General features: G+C 41.0%; 1 protein-coding gene across 3 annotated transcripts in view; it reads right to left on the bottom strand.

The window, feature by feature from the left end:
• The window catches only part of PPM1L (protein phosphatase, Mg2+/Mn2+ dependent 1L), a 335,379-nt gene extending 310,748 nt beyond the window's left edge, over positions 1-24,631 (bottom strand). Inside the window, exon 1 of one of the 3 annotated variants that reach the window (XM_067737896.1) lies at positions 23,455-24,631. In XM_067737896.1, coding sequence (XP_067593997.1) covers positions 23,455-23,853 — 399 coding nt within the window. In that variant the 5' untranslated portion in view covers positions 23,854-24,631. Of the gene's footprint in view, positions 1-22,787; positions 22,878-23,454 lie in introns of those variants that run through there. The other 2 variants (XM_067737902.1, XM_067737898.1) reach the window with 2 other exon arrangements.
• Positions 24,632-24,839: the final 208 nt, after the last annotated feature.

The raw sequence follows: 24,839 nt of genomic DNA, 5'->3' as shown, positions 1-24,839 counted from the left end.
ACCAAACCATAAAATTTAAGAGTAACGATGATGATCATGATGATAAGGACAACTTCAGCTAACTCATAATAAAGCACTATAATGCCAGGCACTATGCTAAACGCTTTACCTACACTTTCCCTTATAATGAAGTAATATATTCTTGCATTTTAAGAAAGGGCTGCACCATGTATGACCTATAAATATGTCTGTCTAAAACCCAATACCTGGCAGGAACTGGTACAACCCGATATTTCGTTTCAAAGTAAACTGCCTTTGAGTGAGTCTAAATCCCCTATACTGTCTAGAAGGACAGGACCCCTTCACCCACCCGGATACACGTCCACACCCCAACAATGCACGTAGAGTCTGAAAAGAATTAAACTTCCTGCTGTTTCTCCGCTTCCTCTCCATGGAGGGTAATTTCACGAAAGCCGGACTAGAAAAACAACTGTTTCTAATCCAAACCTCCCTCACTGCTCCATGCATTCAGTCACTCTTATAATTCCACAGAATCCTGGCCTCTTATAATTTGGCAGAAGTCTGGCTAGGCCTGCAATTCTTTAAGCACAGTTTAGAACAGGTATCCAAAGGAGTCTTTGCCAGGTACAAGGAGGAAGCAAGAGAATGACCAGTTTCTTTTTTGCATCCTGGAAACATCTTAAGATCAAATCCCCACTCATTTAACTTCAGAAGCTGATGAATTTTGTTATAATGGCATTATATTATAATACACTGCTACTAAAATTTAAATGTTTAAAAACTAGTCATCAAGCACCTTCTGTTTGTTAGACACTACAGGGTTCTTTACATCCTTCATCTCAAATTAATCCCCAAAATAGCTAACATTTACTGAGCGCCTACCATGTACCAGGCACCACTTTAAGTGCTTTACATGTATTAATTCATTTAATGTCATAACAGCCCTATGAGGTGAATACTATTATATTTCTTCTCATTTTTCAAATGAGGAAACTGAGGCGTAGAAAGGTTGAGAAACTTACCAAAGCACACACAATGAGAAGCAGCAGAGCAAAGATCTGAAGGCAGGCAATTAAGTGTGCGAGTTCACAGCCTTAACCACTGCACTCCACTGCCCCTCATCACTCAGTGAAGCAGATATTATCTGCCTTGCAGAGAAGACAATACTGAGTTCAGAGTATATAATTTATTTGCCCAAGGTCAGACAGCTAGTAATGGATGGGCTTGGAATCAAATCCGGGTCTACAGGATGTCAATGTTCATGCTATTCGGTTGGCCAAAAAGTTCGTTGGGCCTTTTCCGTAAGATGTTATGGGAAAAAACCTGAACGAACTTTTTGGCCAGCCCAATATTTCCATTCTCCTCCCAGCCTACTGGAGCGAGTGATAAAATAGAGCTGACACCCAGCTTCTCCGCAGTGAACGAGAATGGAAAGAAAGCCATCTAAGACATCTTCCTCCAACACCACTGCTTTCTTCCTCTAAGCTTCAAGACCTTTTGTATAGTAATGTTTGCTTTTTTCTGAGTTTACACAGCTTTTCGACAGCACAGAGTGGCAAAGAAAAGAGTAACAGGAACATGTGAGCTATAAGTGACTGCAATACAAAATGAAACCAGGAAAACCATTTTTAGACAGTTTACTGCAAAAAATTTATAGTAAGCAGACCAACTAAGTCCTCTTATTGTGCATTATACACAAAAAAGAAAATACTCTTTTTCATACCTATTCTTTAACCAAGCATAGCCTTCACTGTGTTATCCAAGTGCTCTGGATGTGTTTGAGAGAGTCTCTGGGCCCAAAGCCTTGAAAGTTCTGTAGACAGGTTTTCTGCAAAGTCTGGTTCCTGAGGATAGGGCAAGGTTTCTCTCCTTTTGGTGCTATTAACATTTTGGGCTAGATACTTCTTTATAGTGTGGGGCTGTCCTAAATATTGTAGGATGTTTAGCAGCATCCCTGGTCTCTACCCACTAGACACCAGTAGGACAACTTTCTCCCATGCCCCCTGCAGTTATGACAACCAGCATGTCTTTAAACAGCATGTCTTTAAAGCCCCCCAGGGGACAAAATCATCCCATGTTGAAAATCACTGGGACAGGTCTCCAGTTCTAATAACTCAAGTTATTCTTACTTTTGGCCCCCTTTCACTTGTGTTCTTATCTGTATTATTCTCATCTGGACTTGCTGCTTTATAAACATTCTCATTTGTTTTCCATATTCAGACAGGGGCCATGTTTATATTTTTATATCTCCCACAGCCACAAGAAATTCATTCTGTTTAGAAGGCTCAACAAAAATGTCAAGAAACCTAGGTGCTCCGTGATTCTGAATAAAGAGTATGCAGAGGCTTCCCTGGTAGTGCAGTGGTTGAGAATCCGCCTGCCGATGCGGGGGACGCAGGTTCGGAACGTGGTCCGGAAAGATCCCGCATGCCGCGGAGCGAGCGGCTGGGCCCATGCACCAGAACTACTGAGCCTGCTCTCTAGAGCCCGCAAGCCACAACTACTGAAGCCCGTGTGCCTAGAGCCTGTGCTCCGCAGCGAGAGAAGCCACAGCAGTGAGAAGCCCGCGCACCGCAACAATGAGTAGCCCCTTCTCTCCGCAGCTGGAGAAAGCCCGTGCGCAGCAACAAAGACCCAATGCAGCAAAAATAAATAAATTTTTTAAATAAATTTAAAAAAAAAAAGAGTATGCAGGAGTTCCTTGTACTAGTTTTGCAACTTTTCTCTAAGTTCGAAATTATATCAATATAAAAAGTTACCAAAACATTACTAGAAATATGGGAGAAAATATTTTCAAATCATTTATCTGATAAGGGGTTAATATCTAGAATATAAAGAACATTAAAACTCAACAACAACCAAAAATATATAACCTGATTTAAAAATGGACAAAAGACTTGAACAGACATTTCTCTAAAGATGATTTACAAATGGCCAACAAGTGTATGAAAAGATACTCAAGATCACTAATCATTAGAGAAATGCAAATCAAAATGTGAGCTATCACCTCACACCCATTAGGATGGCTACTACTTAAAAAAGCAGAAGTGTTGGTGAGGAAGTGGAGAAGTTGGAACCCTTGTGTACTGTTGGCAGGAGTGTAAAATGGTGCAACCACTATGGAAAATAGTACGGCAGCTCCTCAAAAAATTAAAAACAGAACTACCATATGATCCAGCATTCGCATTTCTAGGTATATAATCCAAAAAAATTGAAAGCAGCATCTCAAAGACATATTTACACACCCATGTACACAGGCGCATTATCACAGTAGTCAAGAAGTGGAAGCAACCCAAATATCCACGTTCTACAACATAGATGAATCTTGAGGACATTTTGCTAAGTAAAGTAAGCCAGCCACAAAAAGACAAATACTGAATGATTCTATTCATCTGCGTTATCTAAAGTAGTCATTCATAGAAACAGGAAGTTGAATGGTAGTTATAAAAGGATTGAGGTAGACAAAAATGGGAATTACTGTTTAACAGATACAGAGTTTCAGTTTTTCAAGATGCAAAAGTTCTGGAGATCTGTTGCATAGCAATGTGAATATACTTAAGACTACTGAACTGTACACTTAAAAATGGTTCTTCAGATGGTAAATTTTATGTTATATGATTTTATCACAATTTTAAAATATTTTAAAGAAAAGAAAATATTTTAGAAATTATTTAGATTAAGTTCTCATTCTAAAAGAAGTAGAAAAGCAACCAAAGAACCTGCATAGTACTAATCTTCTCTGATTCCCTGATGAGATTAATCTGATAAACATTTATGGCGTACCCACTCTGTATAAGGCACCAAGGTAGTACAGCATATCTGAAGGGAGACATACAATAACTAAAAGGTAAAAACAGGCATAATGCTAACCCAAACATTCACAGCCATAACTTCTACCCGATTTCAGGAAGGTAAAAATGTTTTTCAACTCAAATTCAACACTGCCAAAGGGAAATTTAGTCAACTGTTCGAGGAAATATCAAGTTTTCACCCTATAAGACCTCATCTTTCTCTGGAATGGTGATTAGTGATAACTGCATGGGTGAAAAGAACCACAAAAAAACTTCTGTTTCCCCATGGTTGGAGGAGCTGAGAAGGAGGTAGCTAACAGAGTTACGTGTTAAGAACTGAGTTACTTTGGTTTTCAAAGTGATTCAAAAAGCTCCCCAAAGTAGAAAATGTCCATTTTGTACATGAGAAGTCTATAAACTCCTCATGCTGGATGTTTCCTAAAATGCCATTCCTTCTACTCCATAGCTAGTGTAGACGAAACATATATTTTGATGACATTAGGTAGAATGAGATAAAGTTGGCAACATTTATTCCTTTCTAAGGTATTCCCACACTCTCAGTAAGCTATTTTCTGTTCTGTCATGCAACTTATCTGACACGTCTCTCCTTTGAGTACAAACCAAGTATGTTTGAGTTCCAAATCTCAAGCCTATGAATCACCGTTTCTACACCCAGGCAGCCGAAACTGTTCATTTATATTTTCCCTACTCTTTGATACTCACTAAATACTATGTATAACTTTATTTTGCATGATGCTTTTGGGAGGGAAGCTATAGATTGAACTTTTTTTTCAGTTGAGCTCTAGGATGTTCTTTTGTACTTACTTTTGAAAGCTGAGGCGTGCCTAATGCCCTAAAATCCATAACAACCCAACCAAATAATTGACCCACCTTTGGAAGGGCAGACTGAGTTAAAGCAGAGAAGGTTGCCTAGCTTCCTCTGAAGAGCCAGCTTCAATTCTCAAAATTCCTGCCTTACAACCAGAAATAGAGTCACCTGTCAAACTGATGAAAACCACTTGCCTAGGCTAATCTTCAGAATTCTATATATTTAATCTGCATTTTCTTTGGTCATTATTTAAAGGGCTTCTGGATGGACCATACATTGCACAAGCCACCAGAGTTGATGAGAAAAACAAAGAGTAAATACAAGTGAATGGTGTAAATAAATTACTTTATCTCCTCAACTTGATTCCATTCCCATGTACTTGAAACATTTATTACAAATAATCTAAAGTGTTACAAACTGAGTGCTAACAGTACCTCAGAAATAACCCCCATGTGAATGCTTTGCCAAATCTTGTCCTTGCCTATAAAGACAGTGTGGCACAGAGAAGAGGAGGGCTTTGGAATCGGGGCAGACAAGGGAAATATTTTCATCCCAGCTCTGCCACTTAGCAGTTGTGTAACCCTGGGCACACAGTAGTCTGAGCTTCAGTTTCCCCAGCTGTAAAATGAAGATAACCACAGCTGCCTCAAAGGACCATGAGGATTCAGTGAGAGAGCATCAGTGAAAGCACCTGGCATGTCGCAGCCACTCAACAGTCAGAATGAGCAGGGCCCTGTGGTTTCCAGCTGATAGAATGATAACAAACGCAGTCATACAACTTGGTGTCTCCTCTTCATTTTCAAGGCATCATTATTTCTAGAATTATTGTAAGGTGTTGTTATTATCAGAATGCAAGCATCTGGAACAGTGCAGGCACACCAGAGAGACTTCACAGAGGCATGAAACTCAAGGAAGTTGAATTCTGGCTGGAGAGAAAAAGTACCTTAAAAATGAGTCATAACACAAAATGTTCAACTGTCTGTCACAGATCATAAGTTCAAAGGAGGGAATGATTATTTAAAGCTGACTTACCAAACAAGAATTCATAGAAGAGCAGGAAATTGAGGGAAGCCTTGGGATAAGGACAAGACACAGCTATGGGGGAAGAGGAATGAGAAATCTCTCAGAGAATGGAATACAGCTTTTAACCAGTAGCAGCAGTGGGCATGTGTACCCATCAGGTACTCGGGGAATAATAAAGAGACCAATTTTACTGCAGTGCAGAGCTTTGTGTAGGAGAGCAACAGAAGATAAGGTTGAGTAAGGTAAAGTAGTCAGGGATGCCATTAGGAGAACTCTACAAATTTCAGAGAAATAAATCATGGTTGGTAGAAATCACAGACTTTTTAAAAGAAACAATGTACAACCCAGTGAGTTTAGAAGAATGATCTATCAGAGACATCAGTGAGTGGATTGGAAGGGAGAGTGACCAGAGACTAAGCGACCAGTTACGAAGCCACTATCACAATCCTAGCAGGACGTGATGAAAAGCCTGAATTAGGATCGTGGCAGCATGACTATAAAGATGGAGACAGAGATGAGAGGTATGACACAGTCTCACAGACTTGAATGAAGAGGGAAGAAGCAAAGGTGACATGGTAGTTTCAAGAGTGGGAGACTGAGAAAAAGCACCATGACAGAAAGAGACAAGTCTGGAGATGAAATTAATCTATGAACACAGGAGGCAAATTCGGTTTCAGACAGGTTGTTATGGAGGTGACACCAAGAAAGAAAACAATAAGTCAGCATGCAAAGATGTGGACTCTAGATGGGAAGGAGAGCCCTCTGTTCAGAAAGGATGGCTGAATCCATGGAAGTGGCAAAGATTCTGGTGCAAAGAAACAAAATGGCACCAGCACACTGAGTACAGCTGTCCTCAAAACCCAGGTTCATAAGGAAGTGAAAACCTAACAGAAGTCAGAGGAGGAAAAGAAAAACATAAGTGTGTCACCAAGGCTGGGGAGATGAGTCTTAAGAAGACAAAGGTGGTCAAGAAAGCCAGATCCTACAGAAAAATCTATGAAGATGAGGGCTGGAAACAAGCCATCACACGTGGCAGTTATGAGGCCTCTGGAGACCTGCAAAAAAACAGGTTTGAAAAAGAGTCAGATGATAACAGGAAATAAATAAGTAGAAAGAGAGCAGAAGCAGTGTCTACAGTCTCTGTTTTCAAAGGCACTTTTTTAAGAGAAGTCTCTTTCAGATTTTTCCTTTGGAATACAAGAACATGTGGTTTTAAGAACATGAAAGAATCTGATAATACAAACTGTCCTTAGTGGTCTCAGGCCCTGGTCTTCTCATCCACTCTCCTTGTTTCATCTGATTTCTTGGTTACCCTGTGCAACCTCTCAACACCTCTTATTTTTTGGCTATACTCCTAGCCTCTCTCAGTAAGAGAGAGTCATGTCTAATCACTCCTACCCCTTTCACTTCTTATTCTCTTTTTTCACTCACAACATAGAGACAAGGATAAAAGTCAGATTTTACAAGAAAACCGAGATTTAATAACCATCCTCTTCTGTGTTTTCAAAAGACCATCTTCCCAAAAGTACATTAAAAAGATACTCCATATCATTAGTCATTAGGAAAACGCAAACTAAAACCACATAAAGCAACCACTTCATGACTATTAGAAGTACTAAAATTTAAAAGACTGGGAAGGATGCAGAGCAACTACAACTCTCATACACGGAGGATGAAAATGTAAGATACTACAACCACTTTGGACTAGCAGTTTGGCAGTTTTTTTAAAAGCTAATATACACCTACCGGGACTTCCCTGGTGGTCCAGTGGCAAAGACTCCATGCTCCCAATGCAGGGGACTCGGGTTCAATCCCTGGTCAGGGAACTAGATTCTGCATGCTGCATCTAAAAGATCCAGCATGCCACAACTAAAAAAAAAAAAAAAGATCCCACATGCCGCAACGAAGATCCCACGTGCCGCAACTAAGACCCAGCACAGCCAAGTAAATAAATAAATAAATATTTAAAAAAAAAAATGAAAGCTAGTATACACCTACCATACGATCCAGCCATTCTACTCCTAGGTATTTACCCAAGGGCAATGAAAGCAAAAGTCAATACAAAGACTTGTCCATGAATGTTCACAGGCAAAAAGTGGCATCAATTCAACTGTCCAACATCATGTGAATGGATGTTCAAATGTTGGTATATCCATACAACAGAATGCTAAGCGATAAAAATGAATTAACTATTGACAGATGCAACAACATAGATGAATTTCAATGATTATGCTGGGGCGGGGGGCCAGGAGGGAAGCCAGGAAGAAAGGAAGTACATACTGTATATTTCCATTTACAAAATGCAAACTACCTCTATAGTGCCAGAAAGCATATTCATGGTTGCCCAGTGATGGATGGATTGGAGGACATTGGAAGAAAGGTATTACAAAAGGGCATGAAGAAACTTTTGAGGGTGATGGATATGTTCATTATCTCGATGGTGGTGATGGTTTCACGGGTATATATAAAACTCATCAAATTGTATATATTAAATATGTGCAGTTTACTGTATGTCAATCATATCTAAAGCTGTTTTTAAAAAGGACAGTTGGGACAATCAGCAAAATTGGAATACGGACTGTGTATCAGATAATATCGTACCAATGTTAAATTTTTTTAAATGAAGAAAGTGGATATCCTAATCTCCATTAACAGACAGTCACCATGAAGGCTGGAGATGAGGGCTTCTCTCTGGTAAAGTGGAAACATCACTTGGGCACTCCCACTGTTATCCTATTTTTGAGAGAGAAAAAAAAAAAACTAGCTGTCCTTTCCATCAAAGAATTCCCTCTTATGCGATATTTCCAAAATACATGCCTGCCTGTACTCTTTCATGTCTAAAACTGCTTGCATTACATAATCCTTTGGGGATAAAAAATTTCCATCGCTATGTGGCTCTGTGGACCAGAGCAGGGTCTATGGCTCTAATAGGAAAATGTAAAGAGCTTCTTTGGCCACTGTCAGGATCCCAGTTCTTTACTCGCGTGATTTCTTCATCCGCAGCCACTTGGATCTCATAGATACTTAAAATACAAGCTTCCTTTCCAAGAATTCCTTGCTGCTCAAAAAGTCTCATTCTTAGACAAACCCAGGAGCAGACATTTATCTAAAGAATTTAGGCCTGAGGTACCATATCAGACACTCAGGAGAGACACCAGGAAAGTGGGAAAGGTCAGAATTCCTGATTGGTCTCTCTTCTGAAATCGCTGGAGAATAAAATCCCCCAGGGTCTCAAGCCATAGGCAAGAAAGAAGTAGCAAGTATAAACTACTTCTATGTATTTATGAATACAAATTACCAGGCTGAGTGCCCATCTCTGTATTCCCATCTAGCGTCAAAGATATGGCTGGCACTTAGATTAAAAATAAAGTACTCAATATGGCATTATAATTATCTCTCTAAAATTAACTTTCAAAATAATCAGGATAAATTAATCTTACTCCTAACTCCAAAAAGCCACATGTTTATTCTGCTTTGTACTTTTAAAACTTTAAGAAACTAAATTTTCTCAAAGTGATCACACAGAAATATATAACATACTCTCTCTAAAAGAAGTAAGTTCCTGTCGTCACCTGAAAATCTCACAAATATTCTTCAATTTCTTATTCTATTATCTTACAGAAGGTACAGTGAAATGGTACTATTTACAAATTTACACAAATTCAAGATACTCTTTTATATCATTTAAAACACCTTAAAACTATATTTTACCTGCACATACTACATTTTATTCTATACTATATGTTACTTGGGATATTATACATTTATAACTACACATTGCTCTACAGAATAAGAGGTACAGGGCTTCCCTGGTGGCGCAGTGGTTGGGAGTCCCCCTGCCAATGCAGGGAGCACGGGTTCGTGCCCCGGTCCAGGAGGATCCCACATGCCGCGGAGCGGCTGGGCCCATGAGCCATGGCTGCTGAGCCTGCGCGTCTGGAGCCTGTGCTCTGCAGCAGGAGAGGCCACAATAGTGAGAGGCCTGCATACCGCAAAAAAAAAAAAAAAAAAAAAGAGGTACAACATCACATACACTGTTCTTTACAGTCAATTTGAGGGAATATTCCAGGGAGATTTTGGCTATACATGATCTTGTCTTTTTACACCAACTTAGGACCTAACCCTCTCAGTATGAGACTCTTCCACAATCAGCTGCTGTTTTCTTACAAGACATGTAGTAGAAATTAGGGCAAGAATCTTCTTGAAGTCCCAGAGGAAAAAAAAGGATAACCTTCACCAAAACCAGCAGAGGTGCCAGGGGAAGATGGCTCCAGACCTTCCACTCCTCTGGAACCAGAAGGAGGGATTCCTACGTGCATCTCATCTTGCTAGGTCTTCCACAACCTGCAGAATCAGTATCCTGTATGTCACATACTGTGCCTATTGTTTAGACTACTAATGCTTCCTAGGACATTTTCATGAGATGGACCTAGTGATGACAATTTTTCCCCAAAGAAGAAAAGACAGTGTTCTTTGCTTCATGTAATCAATGCACTCTGGTTTTCAGCATCATATCTACACTCAGTTCTAGTCCTTTCTTTTGATTGTTCATTCTCTATATTACTATCCCTGGAATATCCTTTCTTCTTTGGCTCTTACTTTACCATTGGTTTTCATCTTTCATTATATCAGTAAAGAAAATTGAGCCCTATTGTCCATAAACTAAAGCCATTTCACATTCCCCTCATCTCAAACTTTTTAAATAATCTCAAATACAAAAACATGATAACACCCACTATCATGAGTATTACAGAACATTGTTCTGTTCTAACTAGTCCATTGAGGCAGTAAACAAAAACAAAAAGCATAACTATTTAGAAAGTAGGAGACACAAGTACATTATTTGTAGACAATATGATTGCATATCTTTATGGGGGAAAAAAATGTAGTGGATGAATCACCAGAAAAGGTACTAAAATTAAATGGGAAGTTTACTCAGTAAGTACTTCTACCGACTGGCATAATCAGTCACGAAAACAACAAAAAGATGTCCTTGTTGTAACCAATTTACAGCAGGAGCAGTAGGATGAGTACTCTATAGGCAGACACAGAATTTATTCCAAGTGCATTCATTTGTCCTACAGAAAAATCTGAAGACTTTAATGCCCTCCCTTCTCCCTGTAGCCGAGACCAGTGCCAGAATGGCCTGCTCCAAAATGGGTACAAAATTTTGAACCTCCCAGGAATCTCCTCTCCTTGGCCTGGAGTAGATTCAAATATTTTTAAACAAAATAATAAAACTTAATGACATTTAATAATTAAGGGACAAAAATCCTACTGAATTTGACCAAATTCATTTTCTGAAACAGAAAGATGGTAAAATAGAAATGGATAGCCAACAAAAGACCTGCTGTGATACTTCCACATTTATCAATAGCATTAACTATACTGAACACACAGTCATATATTAGAGAAAAAAAAAACACCTGTTACTCTCCAAACACCCAGGTCCCTCCTTGTTGTGTCTTTACAGAGAACAGAGAGAAAACTTGAATTATTTAGGAAACTAACTCCTCATAGTTTTTCAAGACTTCCTGGAACCCTAAAATACCAAATTTATATCTCAGCTTCCAGGCAAAGTCATCCCTAAGCCAATTCGAAAATAAGATGGTTTACCCTTTTCTAAAGTCTTCTAAATTTCCCCCCCGCTGTGTCAGTGTTATATACTCTACAGCAACATTCTTCAACAAGGTTGCAAATGTGTAGACAAGAAAGGTTCCAGGCTACCTTCTCTGAACCCCCTTCCCACCTGTGGGGCCCAACCAACAAACATTCCCACTTTCCTTTCTTCTAGATAACAAAACTCTAGTTTCGTTCACCTTTCTAGGCTGTCATGACCTCCAGAGGCAGCTGGGCTCCTCCCCAGACATGGGGTGAATTATGTTGGGTCAGAGTTCATCATCATGGTGATGGTATTCCCATGGCCAAGCCATTGGTTTAGACACGGACACAATTCTGGCCTAGGAGATGTGAGGGGTAGTTTCTAGGAAGGTTTTCCTCAGGCTTTAAGAATGCAGGACAGGTACAGTTTCTTTTTCATGTCTCTGGATGTAGTTATATAAAGACTTGAAGTCACTGAGCTGCTGAATTAACCGACCTTGGAAACACGTACTTCCAGGCCATTTGTTATGTGAGATAATAAATGTCCCTAGAGTTTAAGCTGCTTCCACTTGAGTATTCTGTCACTTGCAACCAAAAACTTTCAAATAATGCACCACCTAGATGTGCAGCTCAAATTTACTCCAGCTGAAGCACTTAAGTCTCTGACAATGGACATAAAAGACAAAACCAGTCAATCTGTAAAACTGGAAGAGGACATTTCCTTTATTGCTAAACTAGCTCTTTACAGAAAGGAGGCATTATTGATTATCTGGAAACATTATTCTGTCTTCGGTTGAAATTATCTTGTATCTCCTTTTTCTGAGATGAGTACTTCTCCCGTAAATTTGATGTACCTATTTAATATGGGGGGAGGAGATTTTTGATTACCATAATCTTACTGATTTACAAATGGTAACAACTTAATCCTAAATTATCTCTGTTGAGGCCAGACTAAAAGAAATAAGCTTAAACCAAAGGGATAGAGTTCACATATAAAGATGATTTTCCTGAGAGGATTATAGCGAAAAAAATTCTCCAGGACCAATGTGGAATCTCCTTGATGAAAGTCTTTAAAAATAGATTATTCATGTAGCTGTGAAGCCTTAGGCACTATATTTGGATTACACGACAATTCAAGATCCCTGCCAGGCCTATCTAAAGAGAAAATTTATCTTCTTTCTAAACAGAAATTTAGGAAAACATCTAAGTGTTAAAATAAAAGAGAAGTAAAAACTTCTTAATCCCAAATTCTGGGACAGTTATATTTATCACATACCTGTGCAACTCAGTTCTTATAGCAACTCGTTCTTATAGCAACTCAGTTCTTATAGCATCTCGTTATACTAAGGATCAAAAAGGTGAACAGTATGATCGAAATCTATGTCTCAATTTCTATAAAATCTTGACAGTGTCAGTTAAGAGGCTTATTGGCCAGAAAATGTCCAGTGACTAATTTAACTAAGAGTTAATTTATTTAATTAAAAAGAGAAATGAAAGCACTTACTAGATTAAAAAGGAAATGGTATATACTTATCAGAATAAAACAGTTTCTGACCTATGGCAATTCTATAACAAGAGAATAAAAATTTTGTAATGTTTTTAGGTTTAAAACTTTACTGCCCAAGAGTAGTGATGAATATACACTGTCCTGTTAAAAACACCATTTCAAATATTTAAGATTTATTACTACAGGGCATTAAAGCCCCATTCACATTTATAATGACCAACAATGTTGAAAAGCAAACACAAATAAGTATTCACTTCTCTGGGGAAGTCATAAGGTTTGCTGCATAATGTGCAGTGGGTAACTGGTCTTCGGCTTAGCAACTAAAACACACAGATTATCTGTCAGCTGCTCACACAGGAGCAGAACAAGGAGGGCAACAATGATGGACGGTATAGTAAAGAATGTGAGTCTCAGAAATACAGCCTATTGCTATGGTGACTTACACTTTTGTAGAAATTATAAAAAGGCACCCTTTCCAAGTGATTACAGGCCCAGAGATGCCTAACTTGCAGATTTATATTAAAAACAGATTATAACTAGCCATCACTAAAGACTAGGCTTGACTAAGAGAACAAAGTATTAAGTAGTCTTCTGGAATGGAAACACAAGACGTAGCATCTACTCAAACTAAACATACCAACTCAGTATTACAAACAAATGAAAAGGGACTTCCCTGGTGGTCCAATGGTAAAGAATCCACCTTCCAGTGCAGGGGACTCGGGTTCGATCCCTGGTCGGGGAACTAAGATCCCACATGCCGCGGGGCAACTAAGCCGTGGGCCACAACTACTGAGCTTGCGTGCCTCAACTAGAGAGAGAAAACCCACACGCCACAACTAGGGAGAAGCCCGCGCACCACAACGAAAGATCTTGTGTGCCACAACTAAGACCCGACACAGCCAAAAATAATAAATAAATAAATAAACAAACAAATGAAACAATAGTATTTTGTTTATCTTTTAATATCTTTTAAATTTACAGTCATTTATGTATCAGGAAATTATTTTGGCCCTCAAAAAAAAGGGGGGGGGGAAAACAGTGCTTCAGTATAAAGAGAAATTATGCAAATATACACACACCCCTACATACTTATTCTAAAGTCAAGCCCTTGGTACTTTAAAATAAAATATAAATCGTGACTGTTTATTGAGAATGGCTATGTTAATGCCACCATAACATCTATGCAAGCCTTTCATGAGTCAAGAGGCAAAAACGTCAGGGATTCTCTAGTGGGTTAGAGATTCTGCCAGCAAAGAAGGGGAGTGGCTGAGAACGGCTGTTTAAGTGTGAGTCACCACCTGCTCTGACTTCTGACCTCTAATTTTTTTAACTTCAGGACTTTCTCAGGTAATTATAAGATCTACCTACCAAGGTTCCAGTGTAGAGTTTTCAAGAGCAACATGTCACAGGGACACAGGGACACAACTGTCAAAGAAGAAACACCAAGTCTTACTGACTAACACAAGAAGACCAGGCAGGGTCCACCTAACAATGCTATCTGCACTTTATTGCCCAAATTATGAGATTTGTAGAACTCCAACCAGAAACTGATAGCACAGGCTTTGGAGATAAATAGCTCTAACTTTGAATCCCAGTTTCAAATCCTAGTTTCACCATCTATGAACTGTGGACAGTCCTTGGGCAAATTACTTAACTTCTCAGTGCCTTAATTTCTACATATGTAAAATGTGGATAACACAGTACCTACCTCAAAAATTGTTATGATAATTAAAATTAGGTAATATAAGTAAAGTACTTTAAACACTACCTGGCATATTATACATATTCAATAATTGTCAACCATTATTAATATCATTACTACCAATAATAGTGGTTTCTTTACTTCTCTTTTGATCCAGAAATCCCACTTCTGGAAACCCACCCTGGAGAAATAATCCAAACTACAGTAAAAGCACAAAAACACTTATTACAATGTTATTTGTGACAGTGAAAAGTTAGAGGAACCTAAATGTATACCAATAAGGAAGCAATTGAGTAATTTATCAAATATCCATTCAGTAAAATATCACTCCATCACTAAAAAATACGTTAGAAATATAATAAAGAATTATGGAGCAAAATAACTAAGGGTTTACAGGATTGTACAAAGTGAAAAAAAGCCAAGATTTAAAGCTATATGTATAACACTGTAAAATTATATTTTAAATGCATATAAAAAAAGACGAGCAAGTAATACACCAAAATCGTAACAGTGGATGTGACAGGATAATGAAATTTTGAATGATTTTTTTTCTTTTCTATACTATCTATCATGTAGTCATATTACTCTTATAATTTTAAAATTAATTTATTTTTAAATATATTTAATTTGCTGCAGATTTACTTTCATATTTATTAAATAGGATTATTAAAATGGTAATAAAAGTTAAACCACAAAACTATATTACTGAAGTAGTTCAAGATTAAAGTAGAAATTAGAATAAAACAAATGCTTCAAGTATTAACGTTCAAAATTAAAATATCACTTTTTAAAAATCTGAGTCCCTGACGAATTATGAGCTTACATTTAAATTGAACAGAGCCCAGGGAACATTTTCATCTGAGACTGAATGATATACATATTTTTTATTTTAAAAGCAGTGTCAAGGAAATGAAATCATTTAAGAGACATGAAGATATAGTGCTGGTTTTTAGTCTTGGGAAAACCATACCTCATAACAAAGCCTAAATTATTCCTGGTAACAAAGTAAAATTGTAATAAATGCCTTTCCATTTGAATTGTAATAAATGCCTTTCCATTTGAATAAATCAGATATTACATACAATGTATATTTTCATTGTTTTAAAATGTATCCATTTAGAGAAGGTATGACAGAAATAATGTTTTACAAACTGGGGAGCTAAACAGTCAACAAACATTTTATGAATCCCAAAAAACATCCCAGAAAACATCCAGGGAAAAAGGGAAACAAATTTACAGCCAAACTCACACTATTCTCACTACTGTCCAAATTTGCTCTTCTATCAACCGCCCTCTATCATGTTGACGCTGTCACACTGGGGACCCCCACAGCAGTCTTACTACTTCAGAGGGTCTCCAATTCATTCCTTCCCCCTTTCCAGCAATGGCCCACACCCCTGGGTTTCCTCTTCACTGCTCTGGTCCAGGCTTCCCCAATTGACGCCCCACACACACACACCCTTTCTATCTTGTTCATTCACATCAATCCTCTATATAGATTAGAGGAACAGAATTACTAAAGCATGGATTTAAAAGCCATTCCCTTGCTCAAAAATATCCAGTGGTTCTCCAATATCTACAGCACATGGCCCAGGCTGCTCAGTGTGGCTTTCAGTGTCAGTGCTGACAAACGTTCCAGCAGCATCTCCAACTCCTCACCTGGGTTTACCATAAACTCCAGGCTAAGGCTCCTCAACTGTGGGTCCCAGCACACATGTCACTGTGTATCCTGTCATTGTAAGTAGTCATAGTTTGTAACCAATAATGGCTCAAGTACCAAAAACTTATGAATTATTTACTTTTTAAACTAAGCTAGAAAGGATTCAGGTTTATGCCTATAATGTCTTCTCATGTACCTGCGTTAGAAATGGGGGTGGAATTTCTACTAGAACACTGTGAACTGCCTATCATTCTGGGTTCCCCATGGAGGTGTGTTACACATGAAATCTCATCTGTCACATGAGTCCACACAGTGGAAAGCTGTTCCAAACCAGGGCTCCTCAAAGAGTGGCACCACCAGAGGTACCTTCCACCTGCGAAGGGAACAAGCAACCTGCCTCACTTCAATTTAACTGGTCAATAGTTAAATTTTAAAAGCCACCTTTCTGTTCATAAAGAGCCAGGGGAGGGGGACAGAAGGACTCTAGAGGCAACCAGAGACTAGGAGAAGAACTTTTTTAGAATCGCTCTACTCCATCAAGATGGAGATAGATTATTAGCAAGTTGGAGGCCAAGAATTTCATTTTATGGACTTTCTACTCACAGTGCTGATATGAAATTTATTTTTTTAACAAATATACTTAACTTTAAAAACATAGATATCTAAAAAACAATATTCCCTGGTGGTGCAGTGGTTGATAGTCTGCCCGCCAATGCAGGGGACACAGGTTCGAGCCCTAGTCCGGAAAGATCCCACATGTCACAGAGCAACTAAACCAGTGCGCCACAACTGCTGAGCCTGCGCTCTAGAGCCCACAAGCCACAGCTGCTGAGCCCACGTGCCACAACTACTGAAGCCCACGCACCTAGAGCCCATGCTCCGCAACAAGAGAAGCCACCACAATGAAAAGCCCGCACACCGCAACGAAGAGTAGCCCCCGCTCTCCGCAACTAGAGAAAGCCTGCATGCAGCAACGAAGACCCAATGCAGCCAAAAGTGAATAAATAAACTTATAAAAATAAATCAATAAAAAACAATATGAAGTATATCACAAAACAGAAGGTACTTAAATATGGAAGAAAAATGAGTGGGCTTCTAGATTACAGCATATGGGGAAAGCCTGCTCTAAACAAATAGAGCTACCTGCCTTTCTTCCAGCTGTGACTGCATTTTACTTCCTCTGATCCATTTTCACACTTTTTCTTCCACCTGTTATGTCATCTTTTCATCCTCCCTCCACCCAATCTCTGTCTACTGAAATGCTAGGATATAGTCAAATGTCAGTTCCTCTTCAAAATTATCCAAGACTCCCCAAGCTCGCTCCATCAGGCCACCACTCTCTTGTAGGTGGTCCAACTGCATCTTGTAGTTCTGCTATTTTTTAAAAACTCATCTCTTCAAGTAGATGGAATGCTCCCTGAGGACAGAGAATATACTGATTCATCTTTGGGCATCACAGAGAGCATAACTCTGTTATGCCACAGACTATACAGAAAATGTTGGTTTAATTAAACTGAATTTCTAAACAATCTGTTCAGAAGATGCACCATGGTCAGCAGTCAGGATCCTACATTCACCTACTAACAGCTGCTAAGCACAGGACAGGAATGGGTTATTAAATGGAAAGTGCGGGGCTTCCCTAGTGGCGCAGTGGTTAAGAATCCGCCTGCCAACACAGGGGACAAGAGTTCAAGCCCTGGTCCGGGAAGATCCCACATGCCACAGAGCAACTAAGCCTGTGCACCACAACTACTGAAGCCCATACTCCGAAACAAGAGAAGCCACCGCAATGAGAAGGCCGCGCACTGCAGTGAAAAGTAGCCCCCGCTCATCTCAACTAGAGAGCCCGTGCACAGCAACAAAGACCCAACGCAGCCAAAAATAAATAAAAATAAAATAAATAAATTTATTTTTTTAAAAAAGGTAAAGTGCCTCCCCCTTTTGGGGCACAAATGTTAATGTGCCATTTTAAAACAAAATAACCTGAATTTTCTCTTAAACCCTAAGGCATTTGTCCACACTAAATCTACAGGCTTCTTGTACATCAGTAATGTAGGAGCCCAACATTTACTAACGTCAGTTGTAACGTCTGGAAGGCAGATCATTCATTATGCCACTCATAATTTATTTATTTGGAAGTAGTATATCTTATTTCAGAGAGGAGCCAATGAAACTTACATAAATACATATACCACAAGATAAAATGACATATCTAAGAGGAGAAAGAGAAAAATGGGACAAAGGAAAACTAAATGTAGGAAATATAAGCTGTCCTGGGAGTGAGGTTCATGTACCAAATTAATAAAATTCTGCGCACTTGCTAGAGGTAGGTCAGAGGTTTGGCTCTAACACTTCTGGCAGCCAACAAACAGGATGATCCAATCAGTTACATGATTCAGCATCCTTAAGATAAAAACAAAAAGCTCTTAGAGAACTCTCTCTTCCTTGGTCCTCATGAAGAGGATATTATATACTGTAACAAATAAAGTCCTCAGTGACATCCCTAAAGTTGATTTGTCAGAGTTTTGGGAGACCATCCCTCATAAAAATCCTCACAAACAAATGCCAACACACAAGTCAATAAATGCAAAATGACAGAGAGGAAGGAAGAGGAAGACAATCAGGGCAGGGTGGGGTCCAGGTACACAGCTCCCTGCAGGTCTAGATTTATCAGAGACAGATTTTATTCTATCTAGACTAACCTAAAATCCAGAGGCTTCAGGCATCTAATTCTCTTTGAAATTATACACAAAACTTGATGTGCTCATGTTCATTTTTCTGGGGGATATGTCGGTAGTTTCATAACATCCTCAAAGAGAAGCATGACTCAAGAAAAGTTAAGAACCACTCATCTAAAGAACTAGACTGTACATATCCTTCAAGCAACCCTCCATTAGCAGTTTGTCTTCTGAGCTTCTGAGAAGTGCTAAGCCTCAAGACTATAGCCCCTGACAAGCACCGGAAGTATAGCTTCTCTCTGATGTGAAGTGTGGAACTCTAAGCTTAAATGGCTGTGTGTCAATTTTATGATACAATGATATATGACCTTTAATACAATAATGTCCATAAGCATATAGAACACATAACAATCATTCTTCTATATAAGTTTCAGCCATGAACATTGACAAAGGTGTCTCAAACGGTCAGTGATATTTCTTCTAGCTAATATAAAAAGTTTAAAACAAAAAACACATTTTGCCTGTGGATAAAAATTATGGATAAGCACCAAAAACAATTTTCTTAGATAAACAGTATTTTATAATTTTAAAAATAACCTTTCCACATTAGTTGATACAATCTAAGCTATTTTTTTCCTTTTTTGTTATTTTAATTTTCATTATACAGCAAAAGAGTCACTGCCATAGCTTTAGACACACACACACACACACACACACACACTTTTAACCATCCACCCATAGTATAGTGGTTAGAATGTTATCAAGGGCCCAAGGGAATCAAGTAAGGAAGCTGGCCCATAGCACCTCTAAAAAAAACATGGCTCATTAAGCTATCATCCTTCTGGAAATCACAGCCATCCAGAGTCTGGTTCTCAGCATAACAAGTCTGGAGACATAGCTTAGTCAAAAATACACAGTTGAACATAGCTTTGTCAAAAATACACAGTTGAACAGACTCAAGAGAACTAACTCATGTTAACAACTCAGAAGAGGCTGAAGTACAAGTCAGAATACCAATTTATTAATTAATCATAAAGAATATTCCTTTTCACTAATCAGAAAATTTGCACCTGAAGCCAGGATGCTACTTCCCCAATGCTAGGATACCTGAAATCCTAAATTAATAATCAATTCACCGGAAGTTAGAACAAACAGTGATAGAGAGTTCGGTGGATACCTAATGAATTATCTATATCCAACATACACCTTTCTAGTGATCAAAGTTGTGGCTTTCATGTGTAGAGTCTCTTTCCTTCCCTTGGATACCGTTGCCCCGACACTACAGACTTCTTGGTCTCTAAGCTTTCTTCTTCCACATCCTTCTCTCCATCAAGTATTTTTCTAGATAGGGTATTAATACAACTGATGATATGAACCTCACATGTATTATTATCCGTATTTTTCAGATTAACAACTCCCAGATAGGGCTTCCCTGGTGGCGCAGTGGTTAAGAGTCCGCCTGCCGATGCAGGGGACGTGGGTTCGTGCCCCGGTCCAGGAGGATCCCACATGCCGCAGAACGGCTGGGCCCATGAGCCAAGGCCGCTGAGCCTGCGCGTCCGGAGCCTGTGCTCCGCAACGGGAGAGGCCACAACAGTGAGAGGCCCCCATACCGAAAAAAGAAAAAAAAAAACTCCCAGATAAAGCTGCTTAAGCAACTTGCCCAAGGTCACAGCTAGTTTAAGGCAGAGCACAGATTCAAAGCCTACACTTTTAACCTTGCAGTAAATGACGCCTTCAAGGTGTCTTTCCCAGGGCCTCGCACCTTCCAATTTGATTTAAATGACCCTCTTCAGTATTCCAATAACACCCTAAGCACACAATGACTATAATTTCTGGTACACAGGTCTATCTCTCTCACCACACTGAAACTTTCTGAGAACAGGAATCATGTCTCATTCACCTCTGTATCCCTAGTGTGCTATCTATTTACCTAGGTAAATATGCAAACTAATTTGTCCACTGGTTTAATATAAAGCTTATCAAACTGAAGGCCTTGAATAAGCTATGCAGTCTAAGGAAGGTCACAACTTCTCCTGCCATCAATAAACATCTCATCTAAAAAACAGGATGAAATAGATATACAAGGTGGCTTAGGTTCCTTCTGTATCTAAAAGCACTACCATGGGTCCTGATTTTTAATAGCCTATCTTATTAGTTTGAATTATTAGAAACAAAATTAAATTCCTCATCATCTTCCATACCACACTACTACTACTCTCTACATATATGTGTATGTAGAGAGTTCAGAAAAAGCTTCCTCTTTTCTGAAAGGTAAGAACTATCATCTACACCAAAATCAAACAGTGGCACCCTCCTCTGGTGAATATTAAAGAAGCTAAACAACACAGAAGACAAGAATTAGATGGTCGGATTTTCTTTGAATGAAAGAAAAAGGAAGAGAGAAATACCTAAGATTATTTGTCATCACATTCCCAATAGCAATTAAATAGCTCTTTTTTATAACTCCTTATTTTGCCCTAAAACAAAGCCAAAATGAATGAACTGGCTATGCACTGTAGGATGTTATAGACAGAACAATTGTTCTGTATTTCAGGGTACTGATAATATTATTTTGCTAACAGCAAGCTTTTTAATATAAGGCACAATGAAACTCATTTCATAGTTTAGCTAACAATGATGATCTCTTTTATTATTTAAAAATTTAACGAAAAGCCCTATACATGTAAACTATTTCTAGTTAAATAAAAGCATTTCGCATGTCCCTTTTCTGAATGGTACATTTGCCAGAAGATAATACTGGAAAATTTTCAACCTGAAATCTGTTGGAGTCTTCAATATTCACGTTTTAGAATATCAGCTTAGAAGAAAATTTAAAAATACTCATTCACTTACATGTGCAGGCTCAAAACATGCCAATGCAGCACACCCAGATAAGCACACCCCAGAGTTTCACAACATTAACACTACATCCAGACCTTTAAGTTAAGAATAAAACTGTACTTTCTAACACAAGAATCAGATCATCATCTGCCAACAATTTTAATATAAAGTATATAATAAATATAAGCTTTATTAAATGATTTACAACAGTCAAGGCACATAAAATGAAAATATAGACATTCTGACTCAGACCAGGAAACAAATCAGCCATTATATTGGCAACCTTATCTTTCAGATATGTTTTTTACCCAAATACACAGCGTCCCTTCCCTCAATTAACTTCACATCTTTCACCTACCCAAGGGGCAAGGAAAGAACTCCATACTACACAAGAGGCTACAAATTTACAATCAGTGAGAAACCTTCGTTTTGAAACACAGCATATAGAAAGGGCTAGGGTGGATGGAAGATAGCAAAAACTGATTTCAGCTCTACCAAATAAATTTTCCAATCAAGTTTGCCATTCCTGGCAAAGTTGGTTCTACCAGGTAGGTACATACAGTATGTGGGAAAGATTAGCAGAGGGTTGGGTGAAGTGACCTTGTATCAAAGAGAGAATGCAGTTAAGATACCCAGTTGAGAGCGTTCTCAATGTTCACCCAAAACAAAGGCCAAAGAACAAGCTTGAAAGAGAATGATATCCCCTACAGCCCACCCAGAGACCAGAAGCGGCAAGAGAATTGAGGGGGAAAAGTTGGATGGGAGGAGGGGGCGGGGGGAGGAGGAAATGATGAAGAAGGGGTGGTGAAGAGGGGGTGCGGGGAGTAAGAAAGTATGCTTTAAAAAAAAAAAAAAGTATGCAGCAATGAAACTCTTTTCCAAACTGCCAAGTTTAGAGAGATGGGGTGGCTGGCCTGCTACTCTCTGGAGCACCGCTCTGGAGCCACATTTGCCACTCACTTCGCCTGGGCCGATGCCCAAGGACCAAAGCCAACTCTCGCCCTGACCTCCAGGAAATCTGAGCCCCGACAAGCAATCAGGGTGCCGCAGAAATGCGGGAGAGGGACGTGAACCGGCCTCCAACCTCATCTCTTGCTCCCACATGAACCCCAAATAAAGGAATTTAGAAGCAGGGAGACGTCTGCGTCCCACGCCGGCCAGAGCGCAGGGGCAAGATCTGGGCACCGCTACCTCTGCGGGGATTGCCACCTCTGCAAAGGCCAGAGGCATCTCGGTCCCGTGCCTCGATCCAGCTAAAAGCAGGCGGCCAGCAAAGCGCTGCTGTCAAGTGGCCGGATTGCACTTGTAAAGTTAATGGAATTAGGAAGAAGCGCAGCGCTGCCCCTCGGGTTCCTCCTCAGGGCGAAAGAGCTGGAAAGGAGTCAGAGTTTCCTTCATGCTTACTAAGTCCTCACTGATTCGGCTCTGCAGATTTTATCTTTTTCCTAACGACAATCAAAGATTTCTTCCTTCTTTGCGCCTAGCTCGGCCTCAAACCCCATAACAGGGGCGCTGAGGCCCTGGGCCAAAGTTCACTGTAGAAACCACTAACTCTCCCAGCAAAACTAACACAGTCATTTGCTGGACTCTGGCCTTGGGAAACCTCATAAATTATGAGGCATGAAATAGGTTATGGATGACCCTTCCTCCCCCACACTGGACCCTCAGTACAAGAGGTCTGGATCCCGCGGTGTTTCTGGCAACTTGGCCACGTTTGGAACTAGTGGCTTTGTCCAGCCCGACACCAGGTCATCACCACGCCCCTCGCACACAGGTGCTACCCGACACGCCCACCACGTCCTGTTGTTTACACATACACAAACACACACACACACTCAAAGCCCCAGAGAACTCCTACCTCGCCCCCGTGCCCGTCGAAGATCCCGAAGATGGACGGATGCGTCTTATTGGCTAGGTCCGTAAGAACTTCAAAGCGGTCCTCCATGTGGTCTCTCCGGCCCTGGATGGAATACACGGCCACATTGTGGCTCTTGAACTCCCAGGTCTTGGAAAACTCGGCCTCCAGCACATCGAGCCCTCCCAGTCGGTCGTTCTGCATGATCTCGGCCACCTTGCCCTTCACCATCTTCACGGCGTCCCGGCTGGACTTGACGATGGTCTTCACCTCATCCGTGTGGAAGAAGTAACTCCACAGCGCCAAGCTGATGCACAGCAGGAAGAGCGTCTCAGGTCTCAGCAAGAAGTAGCGCATGATGCGACCCAGTAGAGACAGCAAAGTCATTGTATCCTCTATCATTTATTATCGCTAGAGCCCCAACCACCAGCAGCGACGCGCTCCCCGAAAGCTCGCCGGGTCCCGGAGCACTGCGGGGAAAGCCCGCGGGGAGGGAGGCGGAGCAGCAGCCGAGGGTTAGGGGGAGGAGGCTCACGGAGCCGGGCGGAAGATGGACAAGCAGGCAGCTCCGAGCCCGCACGGTGAACAGAGGCAGTTTCCCTTTTGTCTCCCGGCCTCTGCGGCCCGAAGGCCCGCGCCCAGCACACCGATGTCTGAGCCAGCCGCCCGCGCCGCCTCCCCTCCCTACGCCCCTTTGTGAGGCGGCGGCTGCCGAGACGCCGGCGGTGGCAGCAGCAGTCGCGGGTGCCGGGGCTGGACGAGAGAAATCAAGTTAAAGTTGCGCCGGGCGGGTCTGCCGCGGTGGGCGGGAGAGTTCCGGGGCGCTGGCGCCCCCGCGGCGCCTCCGCGGGTGCCCCCTCGCTGCTCCGGGGAGCGATCGGCAGGTGAAGAGGCGCGAGGCGCTAGAGCCCCGCGGGTGAGAGATGCACGTCCCCTTGGTCGCCGCCGCAGGGGAGCGCAGAGCGGGCCGAGCTCTCCGAGTCCTTCAGACACCCAGGGGGCCCTAGAGAATAAAAGTTTTGCGGGAGCCTGGGCAGAGGCGGGGGTGCGCGGAGCCCGGGGACGCAGCACGATCGGCGCGGAGCCGCAGGCGGCCGGCCGGGCTCTGCCTGCCTCACCGCAGCACCTCCCTGCTCCGCTCCGCTCGGCTCTGCTGGGCTCGGGCGCTCCCTCCTAGAGCCGCCGCTCGCACTCGCCCCGCCCAGTGCTCGCTCGCCCCGCCTCGCCCCGCCCCTTGAGCCGGGACTTGAGGCCCGGAGGTGCTCGGGCCGAGCTGTCAAAGGCCGAGGCAAATCGGCGGCGGCTGGCGCGCTTGCAACTGCGGGCGGTCCGGACGAACCGAGGGGGGAGGGAAGGGGCGCGTCTGCAGCCGAGCTCGAGTGGATGGT

This window comes from Pseudorca crassidens, chromosome 5, assembly GCF_039906515.1.
Source record: "Pseudorca crassidens isolate mPseCra1 chromosome 5, mPseCra1.hap1, whole genome shotgun sequence".
NCBI lineage: Eukaryota > Metazoa > Chordata > Mammalia > Artiodactyla > Delphinidae > Pseudorca > Pseudorca crassidens.
Note: the sequence above shows the minus strand (reverse complement) of the source record. Positions and strands in the feature narration are given on the sequence as shown.